The 26,252-nt window shown below is 38.3% G+C and overlaps 1 protein-coding gene across 1 annotated transcript in view; it reads right to left on the bottom strand.

Moving 5' to 3' along the window:
- The window catches only part of NUP205 (nucleoporin 205), an 89,755-nt gene that overhangs the window by 32,147 nt on the left and 31,356 nt on the right, over positions 1-26,252 (bottom strand). Inside the window, exons 14-30 of the mRNA XM_059171941.1 lie at positions 25,550-25,600; positions 24,743-24,952; positions 22,038-22,137; positions 21,472-21,609; positions 19,970-20,159; positions 18,720-18,840; positions 16,687-16,768; positions 16,262-16,426; positions 15,835-15,959; positions 12,104-12,218; positions 9,865-10,014; positions 9,216-9,287; positions 8,688-8,845; positions 7,869-7,949; positions 6,453-6,644; positions 5,643-5,910; positions 5,454-5,552 (exon numbers count right to left, since the gene is read on the bottom strand). Coding sequence (XP_059027924.1) covers positions 5,454-5,552; positions 5,643-5,910; positions 6,453-6,644; positions 7,869-7,949; positions 8,688-8,845; positions 9,216-9,287; positions 9,865-10,014; positions 12,104-12,218; positions 15,835-15,959; positions 16,262-16,426; positions 16,687-16,768; positions 18,720-18,840; positions 19,970-20,159; positions 21,472-21,609; positions 22,038-22,137; positions 24,743-24,952; positions 25,550-25,600 — 2,317 coding nt within the window. The remainder of the gene's footprint in view (positions 1-5,453; positions 5,553-5,642; positions 5,911-6,452; positions 6,645-7,868; positions 7,950-8,687; positions 8,846-9,215; positions 9,288-9,864; positions 10,015-12,103; positions 12,219-15,834; positions 15,960-16,261; positions 16,427-16,686; positions 16,769-18,719; positions 18,841-19,969; positions 20,160-21,471; positions 21,610-22,037; positions 22,138-24,742; positions 24,953-25,549; positions 25,601-26,252) is intronic.

The following is a 26,252-nucleotide window of genomic DNA, read 5'->3' as shown; positions in this document are numbered from 1 at the left end:
CAGAGCTATTAAAAACATTACTTAAGAAAAAAGTTCATAAAATATTGAGTGGAGAGAAAAGGGAAATTATAAATAAGTACAAAATGATGGCTGACTCTAACCAAAATCTTGTGGTAGTTCTTAGCAGGGTAAAATGTGTGACCTCTTCTTCCTCTTATTTATTAGTATGTTCTAAACTTCCTACATTCAGTATGTATTTTGAAATAAAAACTAAAAGCTAAAAATGGTTTCTAAATGCCTGATTATTAACTTTTAGTCAGGTTCTCAGGTTTGATTTTTTTGGTTTTTTTTTTGAGAGACAGAGAGAGAATGCATGCCCATGTGTGTGAATTATGGGGGCAGAAGAAAAGGGAGAGAATCTTAAGAAGGCTCCATGCCCAGCTTAGAGCACAAAACAGGGCTCCATCTCACAACCCTGAGATCATGACCTGAGTCAAAATCAAGAGCCAGTCACTTAACAAACTGAGCCACCCAGGCAGCCCAGGTTCTAAACGAACAAATGAGAAATGGACATCTAAATTCACATCAAGCAAAGAGCCTACACGTAACTACAATACATACACATATAGCTACAGCTAGTGTTTTTAAGTCTCTTATTGGAATCAGACTCAAAAGAACAGAGTCAATAGCAGGTACGATTCTCTATGAAATCCTTTTAGTCCCACTATTTTATGAATTATACATGTATTTATACTATAATACCAGATCCCACTAATGCCTAGATCATAAAAACTGAGAATCTCACCAAAGGAGTCTAAAAAATTTAATAATGGCAATAGATTGTCTTTTCTAAACCCTTTTTTACAAAAGATGAATTGATATTATGGTTTCACAAAGAATAATATTCTTGCTCAAAAGTTACAAAAGCCCCCAAAGAATTATGAGCAGAACAGAAAATTCCTTATTCTTATGAAAATTTCTAATGATTACTTATAAATAAAGTATAAAACTGAGTATCATTAACTTGTCAAAATTAAGAGAAAAGAAAAGCCAATTTAAAACTATGAGAACATGGGGTGCCTGGGGGGCTCAGTCAGTTGAGTGTCCAATTCTTGATTTCGGCTCAGGTCATGATTTCATGGCTTATGAGATCAAGCCTTGTGTTGGGCTCTGCACTCAGTGGGGAGTCTGCTTGAAGATTCTCTCTCTCTGCCACCACCCCCCCACACATGAGCATGCATGCACGTGCTCTTTCTCAAATAAATAAATCTTTAAAAAATAAAGAACACATGAGAAAAGCTTATAATAAAGTGTTTAAGATTGCAACAATTTAAACACTTTCAAAATTAAGTAACTGAACCAACATCTTCCATATAGCTGTACCAATCAGCTTATCAAGTTGAATGATAAGCTCCTAGAAAATGAAAAGTTATTAACTTGTTTTAAAAGCAATATAATCCATTTTACTGAGATTACAATAGAACATTCAAACAGGGCTAATCTCATGGAGATAAAACTAAGGCAGATATACTACACTCTCTACGCTGAAGTGTTAGCATAATTTTATAAATAAACTTCTACTGAAAACATTAACCTGATAAAAAAAAAAGTGCTAAAAATGTGTTATCTTTGTAATTATCAATCTGTATTTAAATGGAAAGTATTTTTATAACACTAGAGTTTAGGAAACAAACCAAAAAAGAAATTAGAAATATAACAATGGTGCCTCCTATTAAACATTTAGGCTCTGGTCAAATTATCCATATTTTCTCCTAGTGGTCACTGGTAAAAAAAGAACATAAAAGGTGAAAAGAATACAAAGAGAGATAGTCACGATGTCAACTCTTGTCAACTAACCCCTAGGGATTACACATGCAAAAGCAATGTCATATTTTCACTACCATGTTCTTAACTGGAAAAACATCTAAGAATCTTCCATATAAGAAGACATGTAAGAATTCACTCAGAGAACTTGTGGTTTTGTTCCTCCCCAGATCTGCACTGACAGCTCGAGGTGATGAAATCTACCTGTAGGGATTTTCAGAAAGCTAACTATACACTTAAGAGCCATCTGAATTCCTTTTTCCCTAAACTATATGTTCCTATCCCTTGTCCATTTTTTCTACTGGGTTATTGATTTATAGGTGCTCTTTACACACTAGAAATTAGTCACTTAAAACGTGAGCTACAGGGGCACCTGGGTGGCTCAGTGGGTTAAAGCCTCTGCCTTCAGCTCAGGTCATGAACCCAGGGTCCTGGGATGGAGTCCCACATCAGGCTCTCTGCTCAGCGGGGAGCCTGCTTCCTCCTCTGTCTCTGCCTGCCTGCCTTTCTGCCTACTTGTGATCTCTGTCAAATAAATAAAATCTTTAAAAAAAAAAAAAAAAGTGAGCTACAAATACATTGCTGGCAGATATTATCTATCAAATTAAAAGGAAAAAATTACAAATTGCAAAAAGACAACAACAACAAAAAAGATGAAGATGTGAGATGCTCTGGTCGGGAGAAGGAACATTCTATTACAGATTGAGAAAGCCGAATTCTAATTTCAGATCTATTACAGACAAACAAGTCATTTAGTCTATGTAAATAAGATTCCTTTTACACAAAACAGGGAAAATAACTGCCCAGTATCCTGTATATATAGCTATGTTAAAAATAAAGTAAGGGCACCTGAGTGCTCATTCAGTTAACTGTCCAACCCTCCAGTTTCAACTCAGGTCACGATCGCCATGCTGGGCTAGGTGCTCAGTGTAGAGTGTGCTAGAGATTCTCTCTCTCCCTCTCCCTGCACCCCTTCTTCTGCTTGCAGGTGTGCTATCTCTCTCTAAAATAAATAAACTCTTTAAACAATCAATCGATAAATAAGTAAAGTGAAAATGGTATGGAAAAATAAGTATACAGATATTAAAACATCAGTTTCTGGAAGATGCCTGGGTGGCTCAGTTGGTTAAGCATCTGCCTTTGACTCAGGTCGTGATCCCAGGATCCTGGGATAGAGCCCCACATTGGGCCCCCTACTCAACAGGGAGCCTGCTTTTCCCTCTCCCTCTGCTGCTCTCCCTGCTTGTGTTCTCTCTCTCTCTCTCACAAATAAATAAAATCTTTTTTTTTTTAATCAGTTTTTGTTTTAAAACAAAATAGAAAATAGATACAGTGTCAAAATATATGTATACACACATGTCCTCAATAAATATTTATTGAATTTAATTCTTCTTTTTCTTTTTTTAGTAGGCTCCATGCTCAGAATGGAGCCCAATGTGGGGCTTAAAATGAAGACCCTGAGATCAAGACCTCAGCTAAATCAAGAGTTGGATGCTCAACCGACTGAGCTAATCAGGCACCCCTGAATTTAATATACCTAATTTGAAACTTTAAAACTCTAGTATCTACGGAATAAAATATTCTGCTATTTAAAATAAGTCAAAATAGGGCTGCCTCAGTGGCTCAGTCATTAAGCATCTGCCTTCAGCTCATGATCCCAGGGTCATGATCCCAGGGTCCTAGGATAAAGCCCCACATTGGGCTCCCTGTTCACCGGCAAGCCTGCTTCTCCTCTCCCACTCGCTCTGCTTATATTCCCTCTCTCACTTTCTCTCTCTCTCTCTCTCTGACAAATAAATAAATAAAATATTAAAAAAAAGAAATAAAAATAAAAAATAAAAATAAAATAAGTCAAAATTAGCAGCAATTAAGTGGTTAAAAAAAAAACTAAGGGATGAAATTAAAAACAGATCATTTGAAAATTAAAAACAAAGGAGAATTTTCTTTTGTGGCCACACTACTTTTAACATCTTGATAATCATGCCTTTTATAAAAAGCAAGTTGGCGTGCCACCTAGTGGTTATGTGGGGATTTCGCCATAGTTCTACTAAATAGAATATTAAAAAATTTTAGACAAGAGAAACATGGGGGTGACGTGCTGGGGGAGAGGAGTAGGGAGTAGAAGCTCCATCATTACTGTCTCTCTTTATAAAAGTTCCTATTTGCTTAAAAAACTTCTCTGAACTATTATTTAATGACTTTAAAAATATTTTTGTGCATTTTTTGAGTAAGGCATTTCCATAAACACATCATTTGGTTATTATCTATCTTTCTAAGAAAGATATGTAAAAATATATAGCCAGTAAAGAGTAATATGAGATAATCTGGGTCTTACACACAAAGTGGCTTTTAAAAATCTGTGTACAAAATAGCAAATACTTATAACCATTCTTAGCAGGGTACCAGGAGTCCATTATCAAAAGGTGCTTATGGCAAGTTCTTAAATAGCAGGATAACCCTGGTATAGAGTATTATATACTCATCTGCTGAATTGTTAAAAACATTTTTCATATTCGGAGATCGAAGAATCCACGTTATTACTCTTAATTAAAAATGCTAATATTTTAGAAAGTGGAATTTATCAATATTTGAAACAGGCATTACATTTGACCAAGAAATGCTACTTCTTGGTCACATTAGTACAAAGACACATGTGCACTCCATGTGTCACATGGTCACATTAATACAAAGACACATGTGCACTACTGATGAGACTTCATATAGGAAAAGGCCATTTGGTAGAATCTACTAAAATAAATATGTGCACACTCTTTCACATGGAAATTTTACCATGAAGGATTCTTCGAGAAAAATACATAGGCATATAAAAGAATATCTGATGTAGCACTTTTGTGACAGTAAAAAATCAGAAACAACAGAAGTTTCATAATCCAAGTAGGGAAATAAATGTTTCCATATTACAGAACAACATAGTCATTTGAAAAGACTTCAACTACAGGCACCTGGGTAGCTCAGTCAGTTAAGCAGCTGCCTTCAGCTCAGGTCATGATCCCGGGGTCCTGTCAGGCTCCCTGCTCAGCGGGGAGTCTGCTTCTCCCTCTGCCTGCCACTCCCCCTGCTTGTGCATTTGTGCGCTCTCTCTGTCAAATAAATAATCTTTAAAAAAAAAGAAAAGATTCGACTAGATGTGCACTGTGATGTACTGCAAAAGGAAGAAAGACATGGATACACTAAGTATCACGTATTGTTCAGTGGGACCAGAGACAATAGAGGGAGTTAAAAATATATATAAGCTAAAGTGGTATCTGAGAGTTTGTTTGTTTGTTTTTTATAAAGATTTCTTTTATAATTTATTTGACAGACAGAGATCACAAGGAGGCAGAGAGAGAGAGAGAGAGAAAGAGAGAGAGGAGGAAGCAGGCTCCCCACTGAGCAGAGAGCACGATGCAGGGCTTGATCCCAGGACCCCGGGATCACGACCTGAGCCGAAAGCAGAGGCTTTAACCCACTGAGCCACCCAGGCTATTATGAGAAGATAGTACTCATGTACTATCTTCTTAATTTTAGAAAATTAAACATTCTTCCTTGACTTTAGCGCAGACCTTTAATGATTCCATAAAGACTCATTAAAGATTTGCTTCGCCAAGGGATGGAAAAGGGATTTTTTTTTTAAATTTAAGGTAACCAATCACTAAAACAGAAAAGATGAGAAATCTATCCAGTTCTACCTGCTTCTAATGTGTCTGGTTCATCTGGTCTTTGGGCGATCTGCAAGTAATACAACAGAGAGCCATAGAGGTGTGTCCTCACTCGCTGGAATCCGCCACCTAAGGAGATATATAGTAAAAACCTTTCTTCAGATTAAAGTTAAAACAAACATAAAAATATAATTTATAAGAACTTTAGACGAAAAAAACCTGTCTTCAAAATGAAGTCCAAGAGCTTCTTCAATATGATGTGAAGCGAAGAATCTCCAATAGAAGCAAAACCCACCACTGGGTTCTCTGCTGGAGGAGGGGAGGCGAAAGAACTATCAAGCATAAAAGCACAATGAGTCTCTCCGGATCCCAAGACTAATGGTTGTTTCTGTTCCGTGCGAACGGCTTGGCTTAGGTGAGCAGTCAGGGTGAACACAGCACCTGCCACCACGGGCATTAACTCCTGGGCTGCTTCGTCATCCAGTATCTTAAAGCAGAAAAACAAATCAGAGTGAGGACTCTGCTTTTAGCTACAGTCATTAGCAGGCTTTACATGCATTTAGCTTTTCAACTACCATAAGAATGTAAGAATGGAATGGCACTGTTCAAAGAAAACAAAAACTAAAATACAGAAAGAAATTGAAACACGAAGCTGGTAAACACGTGTTCCTAACCAGAAGGGATTCCTATCAACATTCCTTGGGTTTTTTAATGTACATTCACGTAAATGGCCTCATAACCAGTGACCCATCCAGAATGTCCGGGGTGGGATCTATCCCTGTGTTTCTTTAAAAAGCTCCCTAGATAACTCTGATACACACTTGGGTTGAGAGCCACGACTGTACAGAAGCCTTTTTCAAGGGAAGTCTTAGCAATGGCGGTGTGCGACTCTATTCATTCCTAATAGAAAAGGAGGCAGAAAAGGATGGTGGCAAACTGTGTTCAGATGGTGTACAAATATTTGTTCAGCAATATAGGAAGTAATTATGAAGTAAGAAAGTTTAGGAAGCAATTTAGGAAGTATGTTACCTTGTCATGCACGTCTTGTAAAATATCACGAATAATCAGTTGTCGATCCTCTGCCTGAATGAGGTCCTGGGGACAAGCTGTCAGTATGATTTCTACCAGCTGCCTCCATGACTCTAACACATGCCGTTTTGCATGAAGACACTGCAGCAATTTGTTTCTTCCTACCACATACTGAAGTATAGTGCTGATTTCCTAAAGCCACAGAAATTGAATCACAAGGTTACTGCATGGGCAAATGATACTTTTACCAACCAGAGTCCTTTTTTCTTTTCTTTTCTTTTTTTTTTCTTATTGGGGCACCTGGGTGGCTCAGTTGGTTAAATGTCTAATTTCAGCTCAGGTCATGATCTTGGGGTCCTGGGATCAGGCCCCACATCAAAGTCCTCACGCGGAGGGGAGTCTGCTTCTCCTTCTTCCTCTCCCTCTGCCTCGCCCCCACTCATGCTTGAGGGTGTTTCTCAAATAAATAAAGTCTTTTAAAAAAATAAAATTTATTTATCTTTTTAAAATTATTTTATTTTAAATATTTTTGTAATTTAAATTCAATTAATTCACATACAGTGTATTACTGGTTTCATAGGTACAGGTCTGTGATTCATCAGCCTTATGTGATACCCAGGGCTCATTACAACCCATATCCTCCTTAATGTCCATCACGCAGTTACCCCATCCTTCCTCCCCTCTACCCTCCAGCAACCCTCAGTTCATTTATCTTTTTTAGTAATCTCTATACCCAACATGGGGCCCAAACTTCATGACCCTGAGACCAAGTTGTACACTCCTCCAGCTGAGCTAGGCTGAGTCTCAGTGGAGTCCTATTTTTAACTCTGTCTGTTCCTCTGAATACACTTACAGTATACTTGGGAAACCTTCCACGTACACGTCAAAAAGCTGAGGCAGTATGGGTAGAAATGAGCTTTTTTAACTCCATCTTCTCTTTGTATTATCTACTTACACTTACTGTGGAGCACCAGAGTTGCCTATAACTCAAGGTCAAGGGCATGTTTCCCTGACACGTATTTTATTTCTTTGCCTCTTGCTTTGGCCTAACCAGCAGTGTGTCCATATACATGATTCTTCCCACCTGACCTCTTACCCATTCCTCCCCACCTGTGATGACAAATGACTTTCTCTTCCCTAAATGACAGAGAGCAAGGGAAGTCTAATACGCAATATGGACAGGCTGCAAATCCTTAACTAGTATAGCAGAAAAAGATGTTATTCCCTCTGGCATCCAGATGTTAACTTCAGTTTAGAGTATCAAAGTTTTAAAATCAAAATGAAAGATTCCATGAATGTTTAATTTTAAATAGTTTACTTATTAATCAACTACAAGTCAATTTACTGTTTTGTTTTCAAACTGGCAATTAAGTCATTAAAAAAGGTTAAAACTAACAAATACTCAACAAGGCTTACCTCCATTAGCAGAGGTCGCTGGCCTATGGCTGCCATACCCTGAAGGGCATTTACTTCCGCTACCAGAACCCTATGGAGAAGCTATAGAATTGAGAAAAGAGAAAAATCAGACCACTGCAGACACTGACAGAACAATACCTTTAGCAATTACTATAAACAGCCCTAGAGGGAAAAGTTTTGGATACCATCTTCAAGTGGCACTGTCTAGTTTCTAGTTACAAACTTTAGATATCCCTTACATTACTAAGTGCTACCAAAGAGCCTCTGTAGCAGATCAGTTCATGCAAATGCCCTTGGATATCTTCTTCCTACTAGTGAGGCCATTACCATTCACCTGGTAGAGAATTAAATAGCTAAAACCATTTCACAGCTGGGCAGCATGACTGCTCTCAGGAAGGTGATGGGAAACCTTTTGAAGAGGTCAAGTTAGGGGGCGCCTGGGTGGCTCAGTGGGTTAAGCCTCTGCCCTCAGCTCAGATCGTGATCTCAGGGTCCTGGGATCAAGCCCCGCATTGGACTCTCTGCTCAGCGGGGAGCCTGCTTCTCCCCTCCCTCTCCCTCTGCCTGCATCTCTGCCTGCATCTCTGCCTACTTGTGATCTCTCTCTGTCAAATAAATAAATAAAATCTTAAAAAAAAAAAAAAAAAAGAGGTAAAGTTAGTGTGGCTTATTCAGTTTCATTTCTCAGCTATTTGAAAAATGAAAACCGCAGCCCAATGAACCAAAATCCTTATCAGAAAACAACTATAGCTCTATTTTTCTCCGATGACTCAAAGTCAGAAGCACTTGATACTGCACACACTTCAGACTAATCCTCACCTTGACATTGCAGACTGTCTGTCCCCGTAAATTCTTGTGTTCACAGTTAGCAATAACTTGTTCGATCTGGGCCCGATCAAAGAAATCTAACTGCAAAGGTTCAGGGATCTCCTGACTGAAGTCAATCGAGTCAAGAATACTTAAAATTTTTCGACGTACTAGAAAAAAAATAAAAGTAGTTCAGTTTTACTTGGGACCATCAGGAGAAGAACAAACCATTGTACTCAGCTCACGCACAAAGGCTGTGCTATGTTCAAGCAAGTCCAGCAACAGAAGACAGGGTTGAAATCTAAATTTGACTTTATTTCTAATATACCCATTTACAAGAACATTTTTTCCATTCATTCATCCTAGTTTTAAAAAAAATATTTCTGAATGGCAAATAATCCTTTCCACTTTTCTGTGGCAAATAATCCACTCTTCTATACCAGTTCAGAATTTGCAGATACAGGAGTAATAATTACCTTCTAAATTTTTAAGCAATTTAATATATACCTATAAAGTTGTTACAGATTCAAAGGGCTTTACCTTTTGTAGCAGTGTCAAAGTGAAGGAACCCAGAGACAGACCTATTTTCATCTTCTATTCCTCCTTCACCATCTGTTAGAGCATCAATAATAGCAGATTAGGAAAAGAACAACACACTTGTAACATTTATTTGGAAATAACAAACAAAGTATTTCTTTTCTAGGTCACTGCTGCTAGGTCAAAGAGTCCTCTGCAAAAGGATAATTGAAATGCAGAGATAATGAGAACTTACCAACAACATTCATCTAATTCTTTCCGTTCCTAGGAGATCCACTTCACAATTGTAAAGAGGATAATCAGAACTCCCAAAGAGGCAGGACCCAATCATGCCAGTGAGATGATTAGAAAAGCTTATGCTTAATTTGCATGCATAAGACACATTAAAATATCATGGGTCATGCTGGCTCAGTGTGACACACTCCACTGAATATTTGTGGATATGAATATAGCAGAAAATACATGCTTCAAACAATAATAAAATGACAATTATGGGATGACTTAAAAATTCTGTGTTTTAAGGAAGAAAATTCTAAAGACAGAAGAACTTATTTGGTCTACAATTACATGCTAAGCACAAGACTGTTGTGCTCACATTCACACAGACCAGTCAGCAGCACAATAAAACAAATGCCAACGCATACACACTGACCTGAGTACGGTTTCACGGGCATGTCATCCAGTAAGAGGTGCAAGAGCCTCTGGGTATGTGACCGTTGACGATTCAGAGAAGTTACCCTTAGTTCTATGGAGGCAGTTTTCATTAGCCATGACATCTGGTTCAGCATAGACATTTCATACTCTGCAAGTTACATAGAGATTTGGTTTCAGAGTAGTAACACAGGATTGTAACAGACCTAAATTCTGTAACTCATCAGGTATGTTTCGACGTAACACAGTCAGTAACTTCTGAAACCTGCCATCATAATAATTTATCACTCTAAGGAAATTAAAAAAGCAAAAACAGATGGCTAAGAGAGAAAAAATAAACAAGTATATGTCTATAAAAGATAAGCCAAAGCAAATGAAGAATACAAGATAATCAAGCTTCCATTACCAGAACTTTACAGAGATCTACAGAATTATAAGTCTGTCCTATTTGGACATTAATATGGAACTTCATACTTGAAAAAAATTAATTCTCAAATATATAACTTATTAAAAAAAAGCCCTAACATACAGTTTGACTTTTATTTTCTAAAACAAATATATAACTCATAATTTTATATCTCTTGATATAATCAAGGCCACCTGATTTAACACAGAATTAGCATTCATCTTTACACCATAGCAGTGACTCAAGAGCTACAGCCATGGCCCTGAGCCATCCTATGGCTGTGGGCCTCAATCGGGGCCACAGGGTGACCAAGAACATGAGAAAGCTGAGGCCCAGCCATGACAGGCACCTCATCAAGAACACCAAGTTCATGTAGACACTATCCAAGATATGCTGTGGAGCCACTCAAGGTCTCCAAGAGCAAGGGGCTCTCAAGTTCATCAAGAAAAGGGGGGGGGGCCTTTTTCTTGACACCAAGAAGATGAGACAAATTTCGCAATGTCCTGCCAGCCACGAGGAAAGCTGCTATCAAGAAGGACTGAGCCCCTCCCTACTCTGGGCATACTAAAACCTTTCCAGAAACAAGAACAAAAATGAAACTATATAATTAGGATTGGGAATCACTTAAAGCTTTTGAATCCAATATTCTTAATATGCCTGATCTAAAGTCTTAATTTCTAAAAGTATAAATATAAAATACACCAGGGGCACCTGGGTGACTCAGTGGGTTAAGCCTCTGCCTTCAGCTCAGGTCATGATCTAAGGTCCTGGGATCGAGCCTCGCATTGGGCTCTCTGCTCGGCAGGGAGCCTGCTTCCCCCTCTCTCTGCCTGCCTCTCTGTCCACTTGTGATCTCTCTCTCTCTCCCTCAAATAAATAAATAAAATCTTTAAAATACACCAAATACTACTACTGCCACCAGCTCTACTGCCAACAGGCAAAACTAGATTCACTTTTTAAAAGACAGATACAGTAATAGATAAGACATTAATTTTCTTCCTAATTAGATAGAAAAGAGGGCTTCTTAAAAAGCTTGTTATATAAACAAAATCTTAGGACTAAAAATAAGACATGCTTAATAGGAAAATGAAGTGAAAAATATTTTGCTACTAGGTAATTCCCCAGGGCCTCTCGAACCATCACTCTAAAAAGTAGATTAGTAGCTGATAATTCCTAGTAATAAGAATTTATTATCCAATCTGTGAGCTTGTATTTCCCAAAACATAAAGATGATGCTAAATAATCTTAAAAAAAACTCCACAGACTACACTATCTAGATATAATATGAATTAAGAAAATTGTTACAAAATGATCAAAAAGAAAATTATATAAAGTAGAATCCTATAAAACACAGGTAGCCTGGGATTGTGTTGGCCCCATCAATAAACTCCCCTATGGTTTTCCACCATACTGAGTTTTCCATTTCTCATGTCAAGACCTGAATTGGTTTCAATATATACACAAGAAACAAAAGTAAAACAATAGATTGTAATTAAACACCTTCACTCAGAAAAATCTGAATTTCCAGAATCATCTTATATAAGTACTTTCTTATCTCTTCAACAAAAAAAATTTTTATTTGGTAGAACAAGGATAAACTCTATCCCTGGCAAGCTATTTTTAAATAATTTTATGCCAGCAGCTAGAACATGAGGCTTCTCGAGAACAATTACAGAAGCAATCCAAAGTAACAAAGAAGCAAAGTAACAAAATGAAAGCAGAATTCCACAAATACTGTAACAGCTACCCCCCACCACCAACACTGTACAAACAAAACCAGGCAACAAGGGCTTGACAAATTAGATATTAATGGTATGGGAAAATAATGTCCTACCTTTGTTAGAGAAAGGTAAATGTTGCAACTGAGAAAATAAAAAGTCCTGGCTGGTTCTCAAGTACCTCATGGTGGGACCGGAAGTGTCCGAGCAGGCGCACAACTGATAGATCACCTGAAGGGTTAGAGATGCGCAAAGCCCCAGGTCATTTTCTGTGTGTTCAATATTTTAAGGTAAAAGGTGAACCAGAAACTAACACCCATCGGTAACTCAAGCAAAATAGATAAATACACATAAAACACATGCTCAGGTACAAGCAGTTGTAGGGAAGCCGATGCAAGACAACATACTGGAATATAACTGAGAGTGCTGATGACATCACTACAGAGCTAATCTTGGAGTCAGCCTAAGTGTTTGTTAATACACACAGTTAAGTTTAGTATTTTAGTTATTATTTTTAAAATATTTTTATTTTTTTATTTGAAAGAGAGAGAGAGATCACAAGTAGGCAGAGCAGCAGGCAGAGAGAGAAGGGGAAGCAGGCTCCTCGCCGAACAGAGGGCCCGATGTGGGGCTCGATCCCAGGACCCCGAGACCACGACCTTAGCCAAAGGCAGAGGCTTAAACCACTGAGCCACCCAGGCACCCCTTCAATTATTATTAATAGCAAAATACTCGAAGTAACTTCTAAAAACTGTACTAAATTTATCTGACTCTCAGGAAGATAAAAAATTTACCAGAATTGAAGCAATTTAAAAAAAAATAGAAAGAAGATGCAGATTAAATAACACCTTGCACAGTCTCAGCTGAGGCCGAAGAAGGCAATGCTCTGTCCTGATTTCAGCTTTAATGTTGTAACAGCTGTCCTTTCTATATATTGTATGTGATCTGTTTTTCCTATTTTGTGCCTGTTTTTCATATTTTGTGATTTCGCTATTTAAAATAGCCCCCAAGCATAGGGCTGAAGTAAGTGTTCCTAAGTACAAGAAGGCTAGGACGTGCCTTACAGAGAAAATACAGGGGTTAGGTAAGCTTCATTCAGGCATGAGCTGTAGTGCTACTCGCCTTGAGTTCAATGCTAACGAATCAATGATATGTATTAAGTAAAGTGTCTTTTAACAGAAACACATATCTAACCAGGTTATTGAATTATTGGTTGCCGGGATCCAAGGCTTACAGGCTTAACACTAAGTTTTCCCTAGGAGCAATGACTCAATATTCACCAATTCGGTGTTCATTGTGAATTTATAAAACCAGTAATGACAATCAACTATAAATCCATGTCTGTCCTTATATTCTTAAGAAAAATACAGAAGAGGGGGCACCTAGGTGGCTCAGTGGGTTAAGCCTCTGCCTTCGGCTCAGGTCATGATCTCAGGGTCCTGGGATCGAGCCTCACATCGGGCTCTCTGCTCAGCAGGGAGCCTGCTTCCTCCTCTCTCTCTGCCTGCCTCTCTGCCTACTTGTGATCTCTGTCTGTCAAATAAATAAATAAAACCTTTTAAAAAAATAAATAAATAAATAATTTTAGAAGTAAATAAATAAATAAAAAGAAAAATACAGAAGAACAGGGACACCTGCATGGCTCAGTCAAGCATCTACCTTCGGTTCAGGTCCTGATCCCAGGGTCCTGAAATCGAGCCCACACTGGGCTCCCTGGTCAGCAGGAAGCCTGCTTCTTCCTCTCCCACTCCCCCTGCTTGTGTTCCCTCTCTCTGTCAAATACATAAATAAAATCTTAAAAAAAAAAGAGAGAGAGAAATACAAAAAGTTCTGAAGGTGCCGGCTAGAGCAAAGAACCCGGCAACAGTCTACAGGTAATTTACACTGCAGCAGTGCAGGAAGCTGTCAGCAGAAAGAACTACACAAACCATGTCTACACAAGGAAAAAAACTAAAAATAACACAAGGTAAAACTTGAATTGTGCGGTTGCAGATGTACACTGGTCTTCCAGATAGCTGTGATGTTATTTTTGGTACTCTATAAACAAATAAGCATTTGAGAAGCTAATACTGAACTTCTCCAAACAAAACAAAATCAGTTATCCATATTATGTGGCCACTTGAGAAGATGATCTCAGGGTTCTGGGATTGAGACCCTGCAGCAGGCTCTCTGCTCAGCAGGGAAGATACAAGATCTTCTCTACTAAGAAGATACAAGAACAGATGCTCAAAGATGTGGGAGAGGTCACACTGTCGGAGGAAGGACACAGCAAGTGAGTTCCCGAAACACTACAAGCCATTCTACAAGCGTGTGCCCAATAACCTCCCCAGTTCCCAAGACAAGGCAGGAAAAATCTCCATCCTCAGAGGGAGCACAAAGGAACAGGCTCAGTCTCAACTTCTTCATCCAGAAGGCCTTGTACTGCTAGATGACGAAGATATCAGGAAGGTCCAAACTCTTCCCTTTGCTACAAGGGAAGCAGGATAAAGTATAAACCTATGGGGGAAGGAAGCATCTTCCATTAAAAATGGAGCAGTGCTCCTTGGTTCAGTGCAGATTCTGACTCAGCAGTCTGGAGCAGGACCCGAGCTTCGGCACTAACAAGCTCCTGAGCGGGGCCGGCTGATGAGGCTGGACCCCAGTTTGAGTAGTGAAGTCACAGAGCAGCTGTAAGAAGCTGGCAGACCGCTGGGATAGACACGTTTTCGTTGGTCAGGACGGTGGATACAAACCAGAGCATCTGGGTGAACCAGGGCCCGCACTCTGATGTGGTGAAAATCAGCGGAGCTGAGTAGCAGCGCTTCTGCTTTCCGGTCTGTCAGACTTTCCCCCACTGCCCTCTCCCCACCTCTGTCTTAAATCTGGCTCTGTTCACTTACTTCACCTGCCTAACTCCTCTAGCCTCCTTTAACCTTTAGCCTAACTCCTTTAGATCGAGCCTATCAACTACTTCTACATAAATATGTCGAATTCTAGAGCACTGCTAAAATGCACATCAAGTTCGTTCCCCCATTTTGATTCTGAGGGAGACCAAGCTTACAGGTCTTCCTCACAGGACTCACAGTGAAGGACTATTTGGATAGCTAGAGGACAGAAGAAAATTGTAAAGAACTACAAAAAGAAAAATGGGAGCATAATGAAGAAAAATCTCCAGGTCACTAGAAGCCAACAATGCCTTTCTTACTCTGAAAACGTGAATCAAGGGTGCTACTGAAATTAAGAAACGAGTCACACCTTAAAGAGCCTAGTTTTTCAAACACAAAATGAGTAAGATGAGAAATAATCGTAAGTGAACAAAGGCAAAACAGAAGCTCTCAGGACAGTTTCAACTTGGCACTAATGTGACTTTCCACCACCTTACGTTTGGCTCCAGTGCTGGAGTCACGCGGTTCTTAAACAGCGCTTTCACCCACAGTCCTACATTCTCAGCTAAGTCCCACAATAGCCCACCGCACACACAGACACACACAGACAAGTTCCGCGCCACGCCCAAGCTGACGTAGCTCGTTAAGGGACAGAGATGAGAATCAGAGGTCTTCTGACCCAAATCCACTACTGTCTTCACCAAAAAGAAACAATTTGAAACAGCACCACTGGATACTTTCTACACTACCGGGTCAAAATCCATCTCGAAAATCTAATTTCCCTCATTTCTCAAGGGAGCAACATGTAAGATCTATACATCTATAGGTTCTTGGGGTTTGTGCTCCACGGATTTTATCTATAAATGAAAGACAAGCCAAACTCACAACTCAAGTCTTACTGTTATACTTCCAGATCTGTGATATACTCAAGCATTTCTTAAATCTCTCCTACTAATTGCTATTAAATACAGCCTTCTGTATACCTGGTAACACAGTTCAGCGAGTTGAGGAGATTCTCTCACTGCTACTGGGCCTGTTCTCCCTTCAGTTCCCTTCTCCAAGATGTTTAAAATGGCGTGAAGGCACGTCCGAGGGCAACCCAACACTCCTATGAGAAACCAAGAAGAAACTCAGCTTTTCAAATTTTTGCATTAAAAGCCTAAAAATCCTTTTATAAATATTAAACTCCACAAATATATGCTCCACTGTAAACACATTTTCAAATAATGCCGTAGAAAATTAAATTCTCCAAGGCTTAATTTGTTGACTTAGATCTAATTTCTAAAGACTTATCTACCATCTGACCTCTCACTGCCAGTGAATTATCCCATGAGCCCAGAATTCAACGAGTGACCACTTAGCTACATAAAGATGAACAGAAATCAATGTCTACGTGTCCTCTGGCTATACCTGGATCTTGCAGGTTTGTAGTACTGACAGGTTTCTTCAGTTCAAAGCCCAGAAGGTAGAGAGCAAGGTTGGGGGGGTTACGTTCCAGAGAGGTGATGAGAAGATTCAAGATGTGGATTCTTGTTTCATGACGGATTCCAGCTAATTTCTTTTCAAGTTCTGATCCTTAATGTGGAAATTCATGACACAAAGTTACAAAACAATAAAAAGGTCAAGATAAGTTTAAATATATAAAGCTTGTATTCCAAACCTCCATGTTCTCTTTAAGTTCACTTCATCTGCCATTAGAATGCAGATTTGTTTAAAGCCTTACATGTTTGTGCTAGCAAATTCTCAAACTTCTCTTTTATCACCAACAGACAGTTAACAGTTTTCTTTATATTTATACAGAGTGAAAAAACAATACATGTTAGTAGAAGACATACCCTCTTCTAGACGTACAAATTCTTCTGTGTCTTCACTATCCAAACACTCCACAAATCCAGCCATCAGCTTCTGACTTACACCCTGGGATCATATAAAGATTTTTTTAAAAGACAAGTTATAAACTTCTTAAATATCAGAGAAACTATGATACATTTCTTTATAGACACTTGTTTATAAAGAAAAAAGGCAAATCTCTAAAGTATTTAGGTTTCAATTTCATTTTTAATAGGAAATGCAATTCCTTAAATTGCCATAAGTTAGCTCTCTATAGAAACAAAGAAACAAATATTTCTTATTGGTTTCAAAACTCGCTTCCCTAATTTCCTTTCCCAAAATATCAAACCAGTTTTAAAAAATAACATTAAATTGCCATCTGATGACCTCCTCATTGTATACCCAAGACTATGAGATCTTAACTAAAATATAAAATAAAATTCTCACCTTCTCTCTTTAGAATTTGTTTCTGGGCTGGGCTGAGAGATTAGACATTACCCAGTCTCCTCGAGGACTTAAGCAGGATATTAAAATTGGTAATAATAATTCATACTCAAATGTATATGAATGAGCTAAGAACCCTCACATTCCACATCTCCTCTCATATAGTTTTTGTGGGGTTTGTTACAATTGATTAATGGAACTTTAGTTCAGTATGTGGGTTATACACTGATTATTAGCCCAACAAAGGAGGATTCTGACAACAATACAATCCTCCCTATCATGTAGTTTTCAAGAACCTTATCCAAAAGCTAGATCAGACAGTGGTTCTCAACCTGGGTGGCACTGCCACTCCAGATGGCACTTCGAAATATATGGGGGCATTCTGAGTTGTCACAACTAGAGATTATTACTGACAGACAGTGGCAGGGGACCAGGGATGCTAAGAGTCTTGCAGTATGAGGAAGAGTGATACAAAATGAATATCTGTCCCATCCAAAAGGCCCGAGGAGTCTCAGTTTTGTTTTTTAACAATTTTATTTATTTGAGAGAAAAAGAGAGAGTGAATGAGCAGCGGAGGGACAGAGGGAGAAGGAGAAAGAGAATCTCCCCACTGAGCACAGAGTCTGACATGGGGCTTGATCTCAGGACTGTGAAATCATGACCTGAGCCAAAACGAACACTCAGACACCCAACCAACTGAGCCACTCTGTCACCCCAAGAGTTCCTCTTTTAAAACACTGTACAGGGCACCTGGGTGGCTCAGTGGGTTAAGCCTCTGCCTTTGGCTCAGGTCATGATCTCAGGGTCCTGGGATCAAGTCAAGCATCGGGCTCTCCATTTGGCGGGGAGCCTGCTTCCTCCTCTCTCTCTCTGCTGCCTCTCTGCCTACTTGTGATCTCGTTCTGTCAAATAAATAAATAAAATCTTTAAAAAAAAAAAAACTGTACATAACAAAATTCAGCTACCAAGGAGTACACAACAAAATTCAACTAGCTAAAGTAGTGCTTTCTAATGTGAAGATACAAGGGGACAAATGCTTATAAAGAGGGGAAAAAAGCAGCAAATTCCCCAAAGGTAGCTATTCAGCATAGAAACGAGTTATCCAGGACAGAAAGAGATTATAAATCAGTTTAACAGAATAGCATCTGAAAACTGTCTAAAGTGCAATATCAGATGAAGTGACACAAATGGAAGTTACCAGAAAACCACAACAGTAGACAACTCAATAGTGAGACACATTCACAACTGCACAAGCTCAGACTACAGTCAGAGTGACCGACAGAGTGATACAAAGGATGCAAACACAAGCAGAAGCTACACTAGAAACCTTATCCCCTTAATGTACTCAGAGGAGCAAGAGTCTCACTCCGCCTGCCAGGCACACACCACAGCGTCTGCAGCATCACTGTGGATGGTACACTCTTCAAACACAAATCACAGCCTAGGACACGGATAGGTTTTCACCATCATATACACATACACTTACTTTCAAAGAATTTTTTCATAAACACGAGTAAGAGTCCTCCACAGACACTGTGACTTCCATATGCACTCAGAATGTACCAAAAGAAGTAACAACAACAAAAGCAGTTACCTGGTCATGTGTGAAATCTCCAACCAATTTTATCTGAATATTGGAGTTGCAAGAGATACAGCAGAGGATCTTGGCACTTTCAAAAGCCAATTCCGGATTAGTATTGCCATGATACAGGTATCTTTAAAGCAAAAAAACATTTGAGGAACAATGTGACGAAACTTTTGGCTTTTCACACCTCTCAACAAGGAACATGTAGAACCGGGGCATAGAGCACTCCTGGGTAAATGAGATAAAGGTTTCGGTTCTAACTAGATGCAGTCTGTTGTGGGTTGAATGGCATTCCTCCAAAATTCAATCACGATATCCAAATCCACAGTGACCTTATTTGGAAACAGGGTCTTTGCAGACATAGTCAATCAAGTTAAGGTGAAGTCATTACAGACTACATGCAGCCCTAGTCCAATGATGGCTTATTAAAATTAGGGGGGGGATTCAAAACAGACACACACACAGGGAGAACATCATGTGAAGCTGAAGACAGCAATCAGGGTGATGCCTCTACAAGTCACAGAACAACAAACACTGCCAAGAAAACCACTGGAAGCTAGGATGTATACGTGAGAAGTTTTCTTCCTAGCTCCTAACCGCCAAACTTCCAACTTCCCTAAAGGAAAAAAACTATATATTTATAGTGATATATAGTATATATAATATAATATGTAATATTATATTGTTTCCTGGAGTTGAGCATCTCTCGTGGTTTGCCTCCCTCTTCATTTTCATCTTGTTTTATTTTTCCTTCCCTTCCCCTACACTTATCTGTTTTGTTTCAGCCCTTCTACTGTTCAGCTATTATGGACAATGCAATTATAAAGATTGGGGTTCATGTGCCCCTTCGAGTCACTGAATTTGTATCCTTTGAATAAATACCTACTAGTTCAATTGCTGGGTCATAGGGTAGCTCTATTTTTTAACTTTTTGAGGAAGCTCCATACTGTTTCCCAGAGTGGCTGCATCAGTTTGTATTCCCACCAACAGTGTGAGAGGGTTCCCCTCAAGGAGACAAACAATATTAAGATAATGTCATTTTATACTCAGAAATGTTTAGGATGTGGAACCCATTAGAAAGAAAAAAAGAAACCATAAAGGTCAGAGTAATTAAAATAAGAAGGACTAAAGAAAGCAAGAACAAAATGAGCCCCCCTCCCACCAAGTAATGAATGAAGGAGCTTACCAGATTTGGAAATCAAAGATAGAATGCCCACGTGATTTATTTCATCATTTTTCTACCTACAATTGTAACTTACCTGGCAATATTCACCACATTATCGGCCTTCTTAGTTCTGGGATTGATTCCCTGTAACAGTTGTTCTAAAGGAGAGACGATTAGAGCCAGCTGACTCTCTCTTAGAAGATCCATAAAGAGATTTTCCTTTTGCAGAGTCAGATTGAGAAGTGCAAGGCAATGCTGTACTGCCTTCTCCAAGTGTTTCTTCCCTACAAAAAAACACAAACTGAAGTTAGAAAGTTCTACATGAACCTTAGAAATGCACAGTTCTTAGGAAAACAAGCTAAGGGACAAGTTCTGGACTTAAAAAGCCCTCAAATGTTCACTTGCAACAGCAACTTCATACAACTACTCACCCATGCCAATTCACAGTAATTACCGTTAACTTAAGAATCCCCGTATGCAGTGGCTTCTCAGTCACTTTCCCTTAGTTCTTCCTTAACTATTTGGAGAAATGGTTCCGAGACTGGGGGGTGATTTAGGCCCAAGGGGACACGTAGCAAGACCTAGAGATACTTTTCGTTGTCACAACTGGGAAAGTTCTACAGGCATCTAGTGGTTAGAGGCCTACAGTGCACAGGACAATCCCCACAACAAAGAATTTCATGGCCCAAGATGTCAATGGCACCAAGACTGAGAAACTGATTCGAGTAATACATACTCACTGCAGAAAATGTGTAAATAAATAAACAGAATTTGAACAGGATCATCTGCAATCCCACCATTCAAATTTAAAATACATGGACTCTGGAGCCAAACTGCCTAGGTTCAAATCAGAGTCACAACTTACTGTGGAAAGATACGAAACCACTTTGTTGCATCAATTTCCTTATTTGCAAACCGGAAATAACAGTATCTAGTAAGAGGGCTTTTGTACAGATTAAATGTGTTAAATGTGCTTTTAAAAGCACCAAATGAATATTAAGCACTCAATAAATCATGATAATTAGCAGCAGTAATGATTTTGAATAAAACTTACTGAACACTATGAACCACCAATTACAAAAACTATATGGACAAGAAAACAAAAAGTACATTAGATTTATATTTAGGCATGTTACAGATATTAAAGTGAAAGAAACATGATTCTAACTACTGATTAAAAAAACCATGCAATGAGACACAGTGATAGTGTACTGTACTTTCACTTTTATTTTTTTTTTTTTTTAAAGATTTTATTTATTTATTTGACAGACAGAGATCACAAGTAGGCAGAGAAGCAGGCAGAGAGAGATGAGGAAGCAGGCTACCCGCTGAGCAGAGAGCCCGATGCGGGGCTCGATCCCATGACCCTGGGATCATGACCTGAGCCGAAGGCAGAGGCTTTAACCCACTGAGCCACCCAGGCGCCCCTGTACTTTCACTTTTAGTATGCTTTCATTGCATGACTCACTGGAAACACCTATGAATAATCTCACAGTGAAAAAGAACTTCAGAAATCATCTCTTTCAAACCCTCTGCTTACAAAAAAATAAAAATATGAGAACTGTTTTCATGACATTAAGACATTCAGGCACATACCAGGGAAAGGGGCATAGGTATCCAGCTGCTTAACACCTTCTTCCAGTAAACTAAGGGCAAGCTCCAACATTGGTGACTCATTCAGAAGATGATACATGAGACTAAATCCTGGTGGCTTATAGGCTATGATTTCTTCTCCTAAATAGAACACAACACAATCCAAAAGACGAACAGTTAGTATTTTTGTCAGACCCTTGGTTTATATGAAATGTATGAAACTTGTAAATTAAATGGCATCTAAACAGGCAAGGTTCAATATAGAGACAAGGACACAAACTATATACAGCTATAATTTCCAAAAGGGCTGTTTTGCTCAGAGCAGTTAGTTACCTATAACATGTTAACTATCCAAGAATCTGTAAGGCAGTGTTATCTTTCATTCAGCAAAATTTTACTTTATTTTCTCTTGCTCAGAACAATGAAAATAACTAAAGTAATGTAACAAAAAAGATTACATTCTAACCTAATTCACAAACTTAGAAATAATTTGTATCTTATAATTTATAAATTACAAATAGCTTTACAAATAGCTGACAGCTTATTGGAAAGTGACAGAATTAAATTACCTTGTAATTCCACAAACTGGTCTACAAAATCTTCCAGTTGAGGCTCATAATCTCTGAGCAATTTATAAAACACCTCCAAAACAACCTCAGCAACTTCCCACTACAGAAAGAAATAAACGTGACAGTAACAATAAAACAGTCCAAGGTGATAGCCTTGCTAGGCTTTCCATTCCTCCCACTTTTCTCCAGAACATGAAGAAGCCCCTTCTCTGACGTGTCAAATACTTCCTATTTTCTCTAAAAATCCCAGCTGTAAAGGTTCTGAGACATCATCTAATCACCCTTATTTCACAGAGGAAACAAATGAAGCTCAAAGCATGAGTAACTTCCCCAAAACCATAAAACTTGGTAGCAAAGGTACTGGAAATACAAGGCCTGGACTTCTATTCCCAGACCAGTATTCTACCTTACGGCCCTAGCCAAAAAAGTGAAGAGGACTCAGTCACTGCTGGGCTTGCCCCCTAATGGCCCCATTAACACCTTTCTGTTAAAAAATGTTTTTTAAAGCCGTGTAACAAGTAAAAATATTTATGCCAAAGGAAAAATATACACAACAGTATAGACAGTAAAATTAAAACTTTATTTTAAAAAATCCATCATATAGAATTTATGAAGGCGGAGTTTGCTAAATATAGATAGGGTGTTTTTTTTAATCATCATTTTAAAACCATTTCCACTGCATATAATTTTATCAAGACGGAGTTTGGGAATTGCGACTATACAGTGATTTTTAAAAAATTATTATTTTAAAATTGTCCACTTAGCTATATTTTCCAAAAATTTCAAGATCATTTATTTAAATAAAAAAGGCTTATCACCACATAAGAATGGATTTTAGGATTGAGAAATACACAAACACTGTCTCTAATAATCTATGCTATTTAGATTGAGATCTAAAGCTGTTTTTGTGAGAAGCTAGTGTTCTAAAATAAAAGAAGTTCAACCTGAAGACTTTCAAATCAAAAAATTCACGAAGTTGAGGAACAAAAGTCTGAGGGTTAGTATGCTGGGCCGGAAACACAATCAATGGTAGCTTGGGAAAAGTGTAGGACTGGAAATGTCCATACGTGTGAATGAAAAACAGTAACCTGGAAAGAACGTGGCTGCCTGAAGCTCTAAACACTTAGGGTCATAATGACCTTTTTAAGAAAAGGCAAATAAGCTACCTAAGCCAAGTGCAAAAATGTATCAGAACATCTTGTCGAAGAGACAGCCATTCTTAGCATCCATTATTTGGTTGCTGAGATAATTTGAGGACTTAAATGTAAACCCCTCTCAGTGTTTATTTTTACTATGTGAGAAGGAAAAATTATAAAGCAACTGACAAAAAAATGAATTTCCGGTACTTGAAACTAAATACTAGAAACAAACTGTCCAGTGAAAGGGGAATGAATACATGAATCATGCTAAAAACAAGTAAGGCTCGTGCAGTCGTTAGACTATTTTCAAAGAATCTTTGACGGCATGAAGAAGTGCTCATGATACCGTATTTAGTGGCCAAAAAGAGATGCAAACTAAACTAATTATTTCAATTAAAATATATATGTATAGGAAAAAGTTATCTTCCTTTGGCAGGATTACGGACAATATTACTTCTTATATTGTTCTCTATTTTCCTAACTGTCCCAAATCAGCATAAAAATTTTATAATCCTCATACAATAACAAATAAACCCAACAGGTTAAAAAACAAGAAAATTATACAAATAAAGCAGAAATGTCCCTACAAGATATATTCAAGTGTATTCTGTGAGGTGATAAACAGTATTTATAGACTAAGTGAATTACATCAGAACCTGGAAGGGTCTCTTATATAGCTTAGAGGTTATAAGCTTGAATCTGGAATCACAGTCCTAGGTTCAAATCCTGATCCTGGACCTTAGGCAAGTTCCTTAACCTTGCTAAGCCTCCATCTGTAAAATGGGAATGTTAATAGTACCTGCCTCAGGGTAATATTAGAATTACATAAGATGAAATATATATACGTTCAGTTCTGAGTGTGTTGCAACCAGAGCAAATATGTATGTTAACGTCAATGCTCCCTGAGCCTCCATCACAAACATACCTGACAAACCATAATACGCCTTCCCACTAAGCCAAGACTTCACAACCCAAAAGCACTACTAAATCTATAGAAATTGGTGTGCAAGTTAGGGTTAATTTATTTTAACCCTAAAAGGGACAAATGTGTTTCCAACGGACAATGGTATGACATTTTTGGTTCAATTTTGGCCCAAATTTGTTCAGTGAAGGATCTGAATGACTACGAATTCATATCAACTAAACTACTGATCACTAAAAAGTCAGTGCTTTGGTTTTAATGCCCAGATTTGTTGTTGGGTTTGTTTTTTTTTTTTTAATTTATTTGAGAGAGAGACAGAGAGAGAGCATGAGCGAGGAGAAGGTCAGAGGGAGAAGCAGACTCCCCATGGAGCTGGGAGCCCGATGTGGGACTCGATCCCGAGACTCCGGGATCAGGACCTGAGCCGAAAGCAGTCATCCAACCAACTGAGCCACCCAGGCGTCCCTTGGGGGATTTTTTTAAATGCATATAAACTAATCAGATCATGGATGACACAGTATTAAAGACTATGAATTTTACTGAGTGCCAAAAGCTAATATGAATCTATAGCACCTTATACCTTTCATAAAAGAAAAAGCAGCAATAAATGAGTAAGGACAAAAAACATTTTCTCTGAACATTACCTTTTCAGCAGCTCTCCGGTAAGCTCTTGTACGGAATCGGAGAAACACAGAATCTCTAAGAAACTGCAAATAAGGGTCAAAGCCAGGGGGCCGCAGGCCAGCACCCAAATTAGAAGGAAATGAGCTCTCCACCAGGGTACTAATAAGCTGGCAAAAAGCCCGAGTCAATGGGTATTCTTCACACCGGGATTCTATTTCATTTAGTTCAACCTACCAAAGAAAAATAAAGACATTTAGTAATATAAAACAATCAGCTATAAAGTACAAAACATTTGCAGATATTGACTCATTAATATTGAGCTTATCATCATCACAGCAAAAGAAACCTAACGCATATCACCATTTTTCACTTAGAGGAAAAGACACAAAGTAGTATATAAATCTAGATCAATCAGATGGAAGAATTTTAAATTCCCACATACTGTTCCCAACTGCGAATTAAAAATAGAAATCTTACATGTTTCCTTATGAAAAAGAGAGGGCGAGTGTAGACAGAGAGAAGACAAAAAACTAAAACAAGTAAATTCTCATTTCAGGTTGACTCAAGTAACCTAATTAAATCGAATTTAAAGCAAACTTTCAGCTTGGATGGCTGCCATGTAACATCCTTTACCAACTCTGAAATCTGAAGTATTTTGGTTCCTCTCACGAAAAATTTCATCTCCATTTCAACATGGACTGGACATTTCAAATGAAATATATTAAGTTTGAAAATTATAGGAACCTAACAGGGTAGGAACAATTTTGTTAATTTTCATCATGTGACTGTATGAATAGAGAACATTTAAACAAAAAGGAAAACTTTACCTCAATACCAATAGCTTGCCTCTGGCTTGGAACCCTCACGGTCTGCAGAATCTTAAAATATTAAGAAACAGATGTTAGGAACACTCCCCCCCCACTCCTCGATGAAAAATAGTGGCTCTGCAATATAATAGTCCTATTCCTCCCACACCACATGCGTATATCTTATGCTGATCAGAAAGCACAATTGAAAAGTTTCTGATAGCACTTTCATTAGCAATCATGTGGGATTCAGGTAAAACCTCTGATTATCTGGGCTTCAGAAAACTGGTAGTTTCTAAGAGCACACAAGAAGTATGACAGAAAATTTCCTCTGAGATATTCTAGGAATCATCTTAAGAGGATTTATGGGACGAAATCTCACCAATGCTCAAGACCAGCCCTACAATTAGAACCAGAAAACTAATAATTAAATTTGTTAAGAACAGGTTTGAAAAGGTTTCTTGTGTGGGCAAAAGTTCTGAGTTAAGACGTTCTGACCTGACCTTGCTAGGGACATAAGCAATAAATGGTATAATTAATTTCACTTAATTTTATGTTACTTACCTCTCTTACAAGCTGAAAATATACTATCAGGTAGGATCCTTTAAAAACAAGTCTTGCTCTAAGGGTATCTAAAATGTCTAAACCTAATCATATTTCATTTTCGGTATAAAGCAGCACTAAGCACTTCGAACACTAAGTATGATATATTCACAAATGAAAA

Source organism: Mustela lutreola, chromosome 4, assembly GCF_030435805.1.
Source record: "Mustela lutreola isolate mMusLut2 chromosome 4, mMusLut2.pri, whole genome shotgun sequence".
Classification (NCBI taxonomy): Eukaryota; Metazoa; Chordata; class Mammalia; order Carnivora; family Mustelidae; genus Mustela; species Mustela lutreola.
The sequence above is the reverse complement of the archived record's forward strand: the minus strand, read 5'-3'. Positions and strand labels throughout refer to the sequence as shown.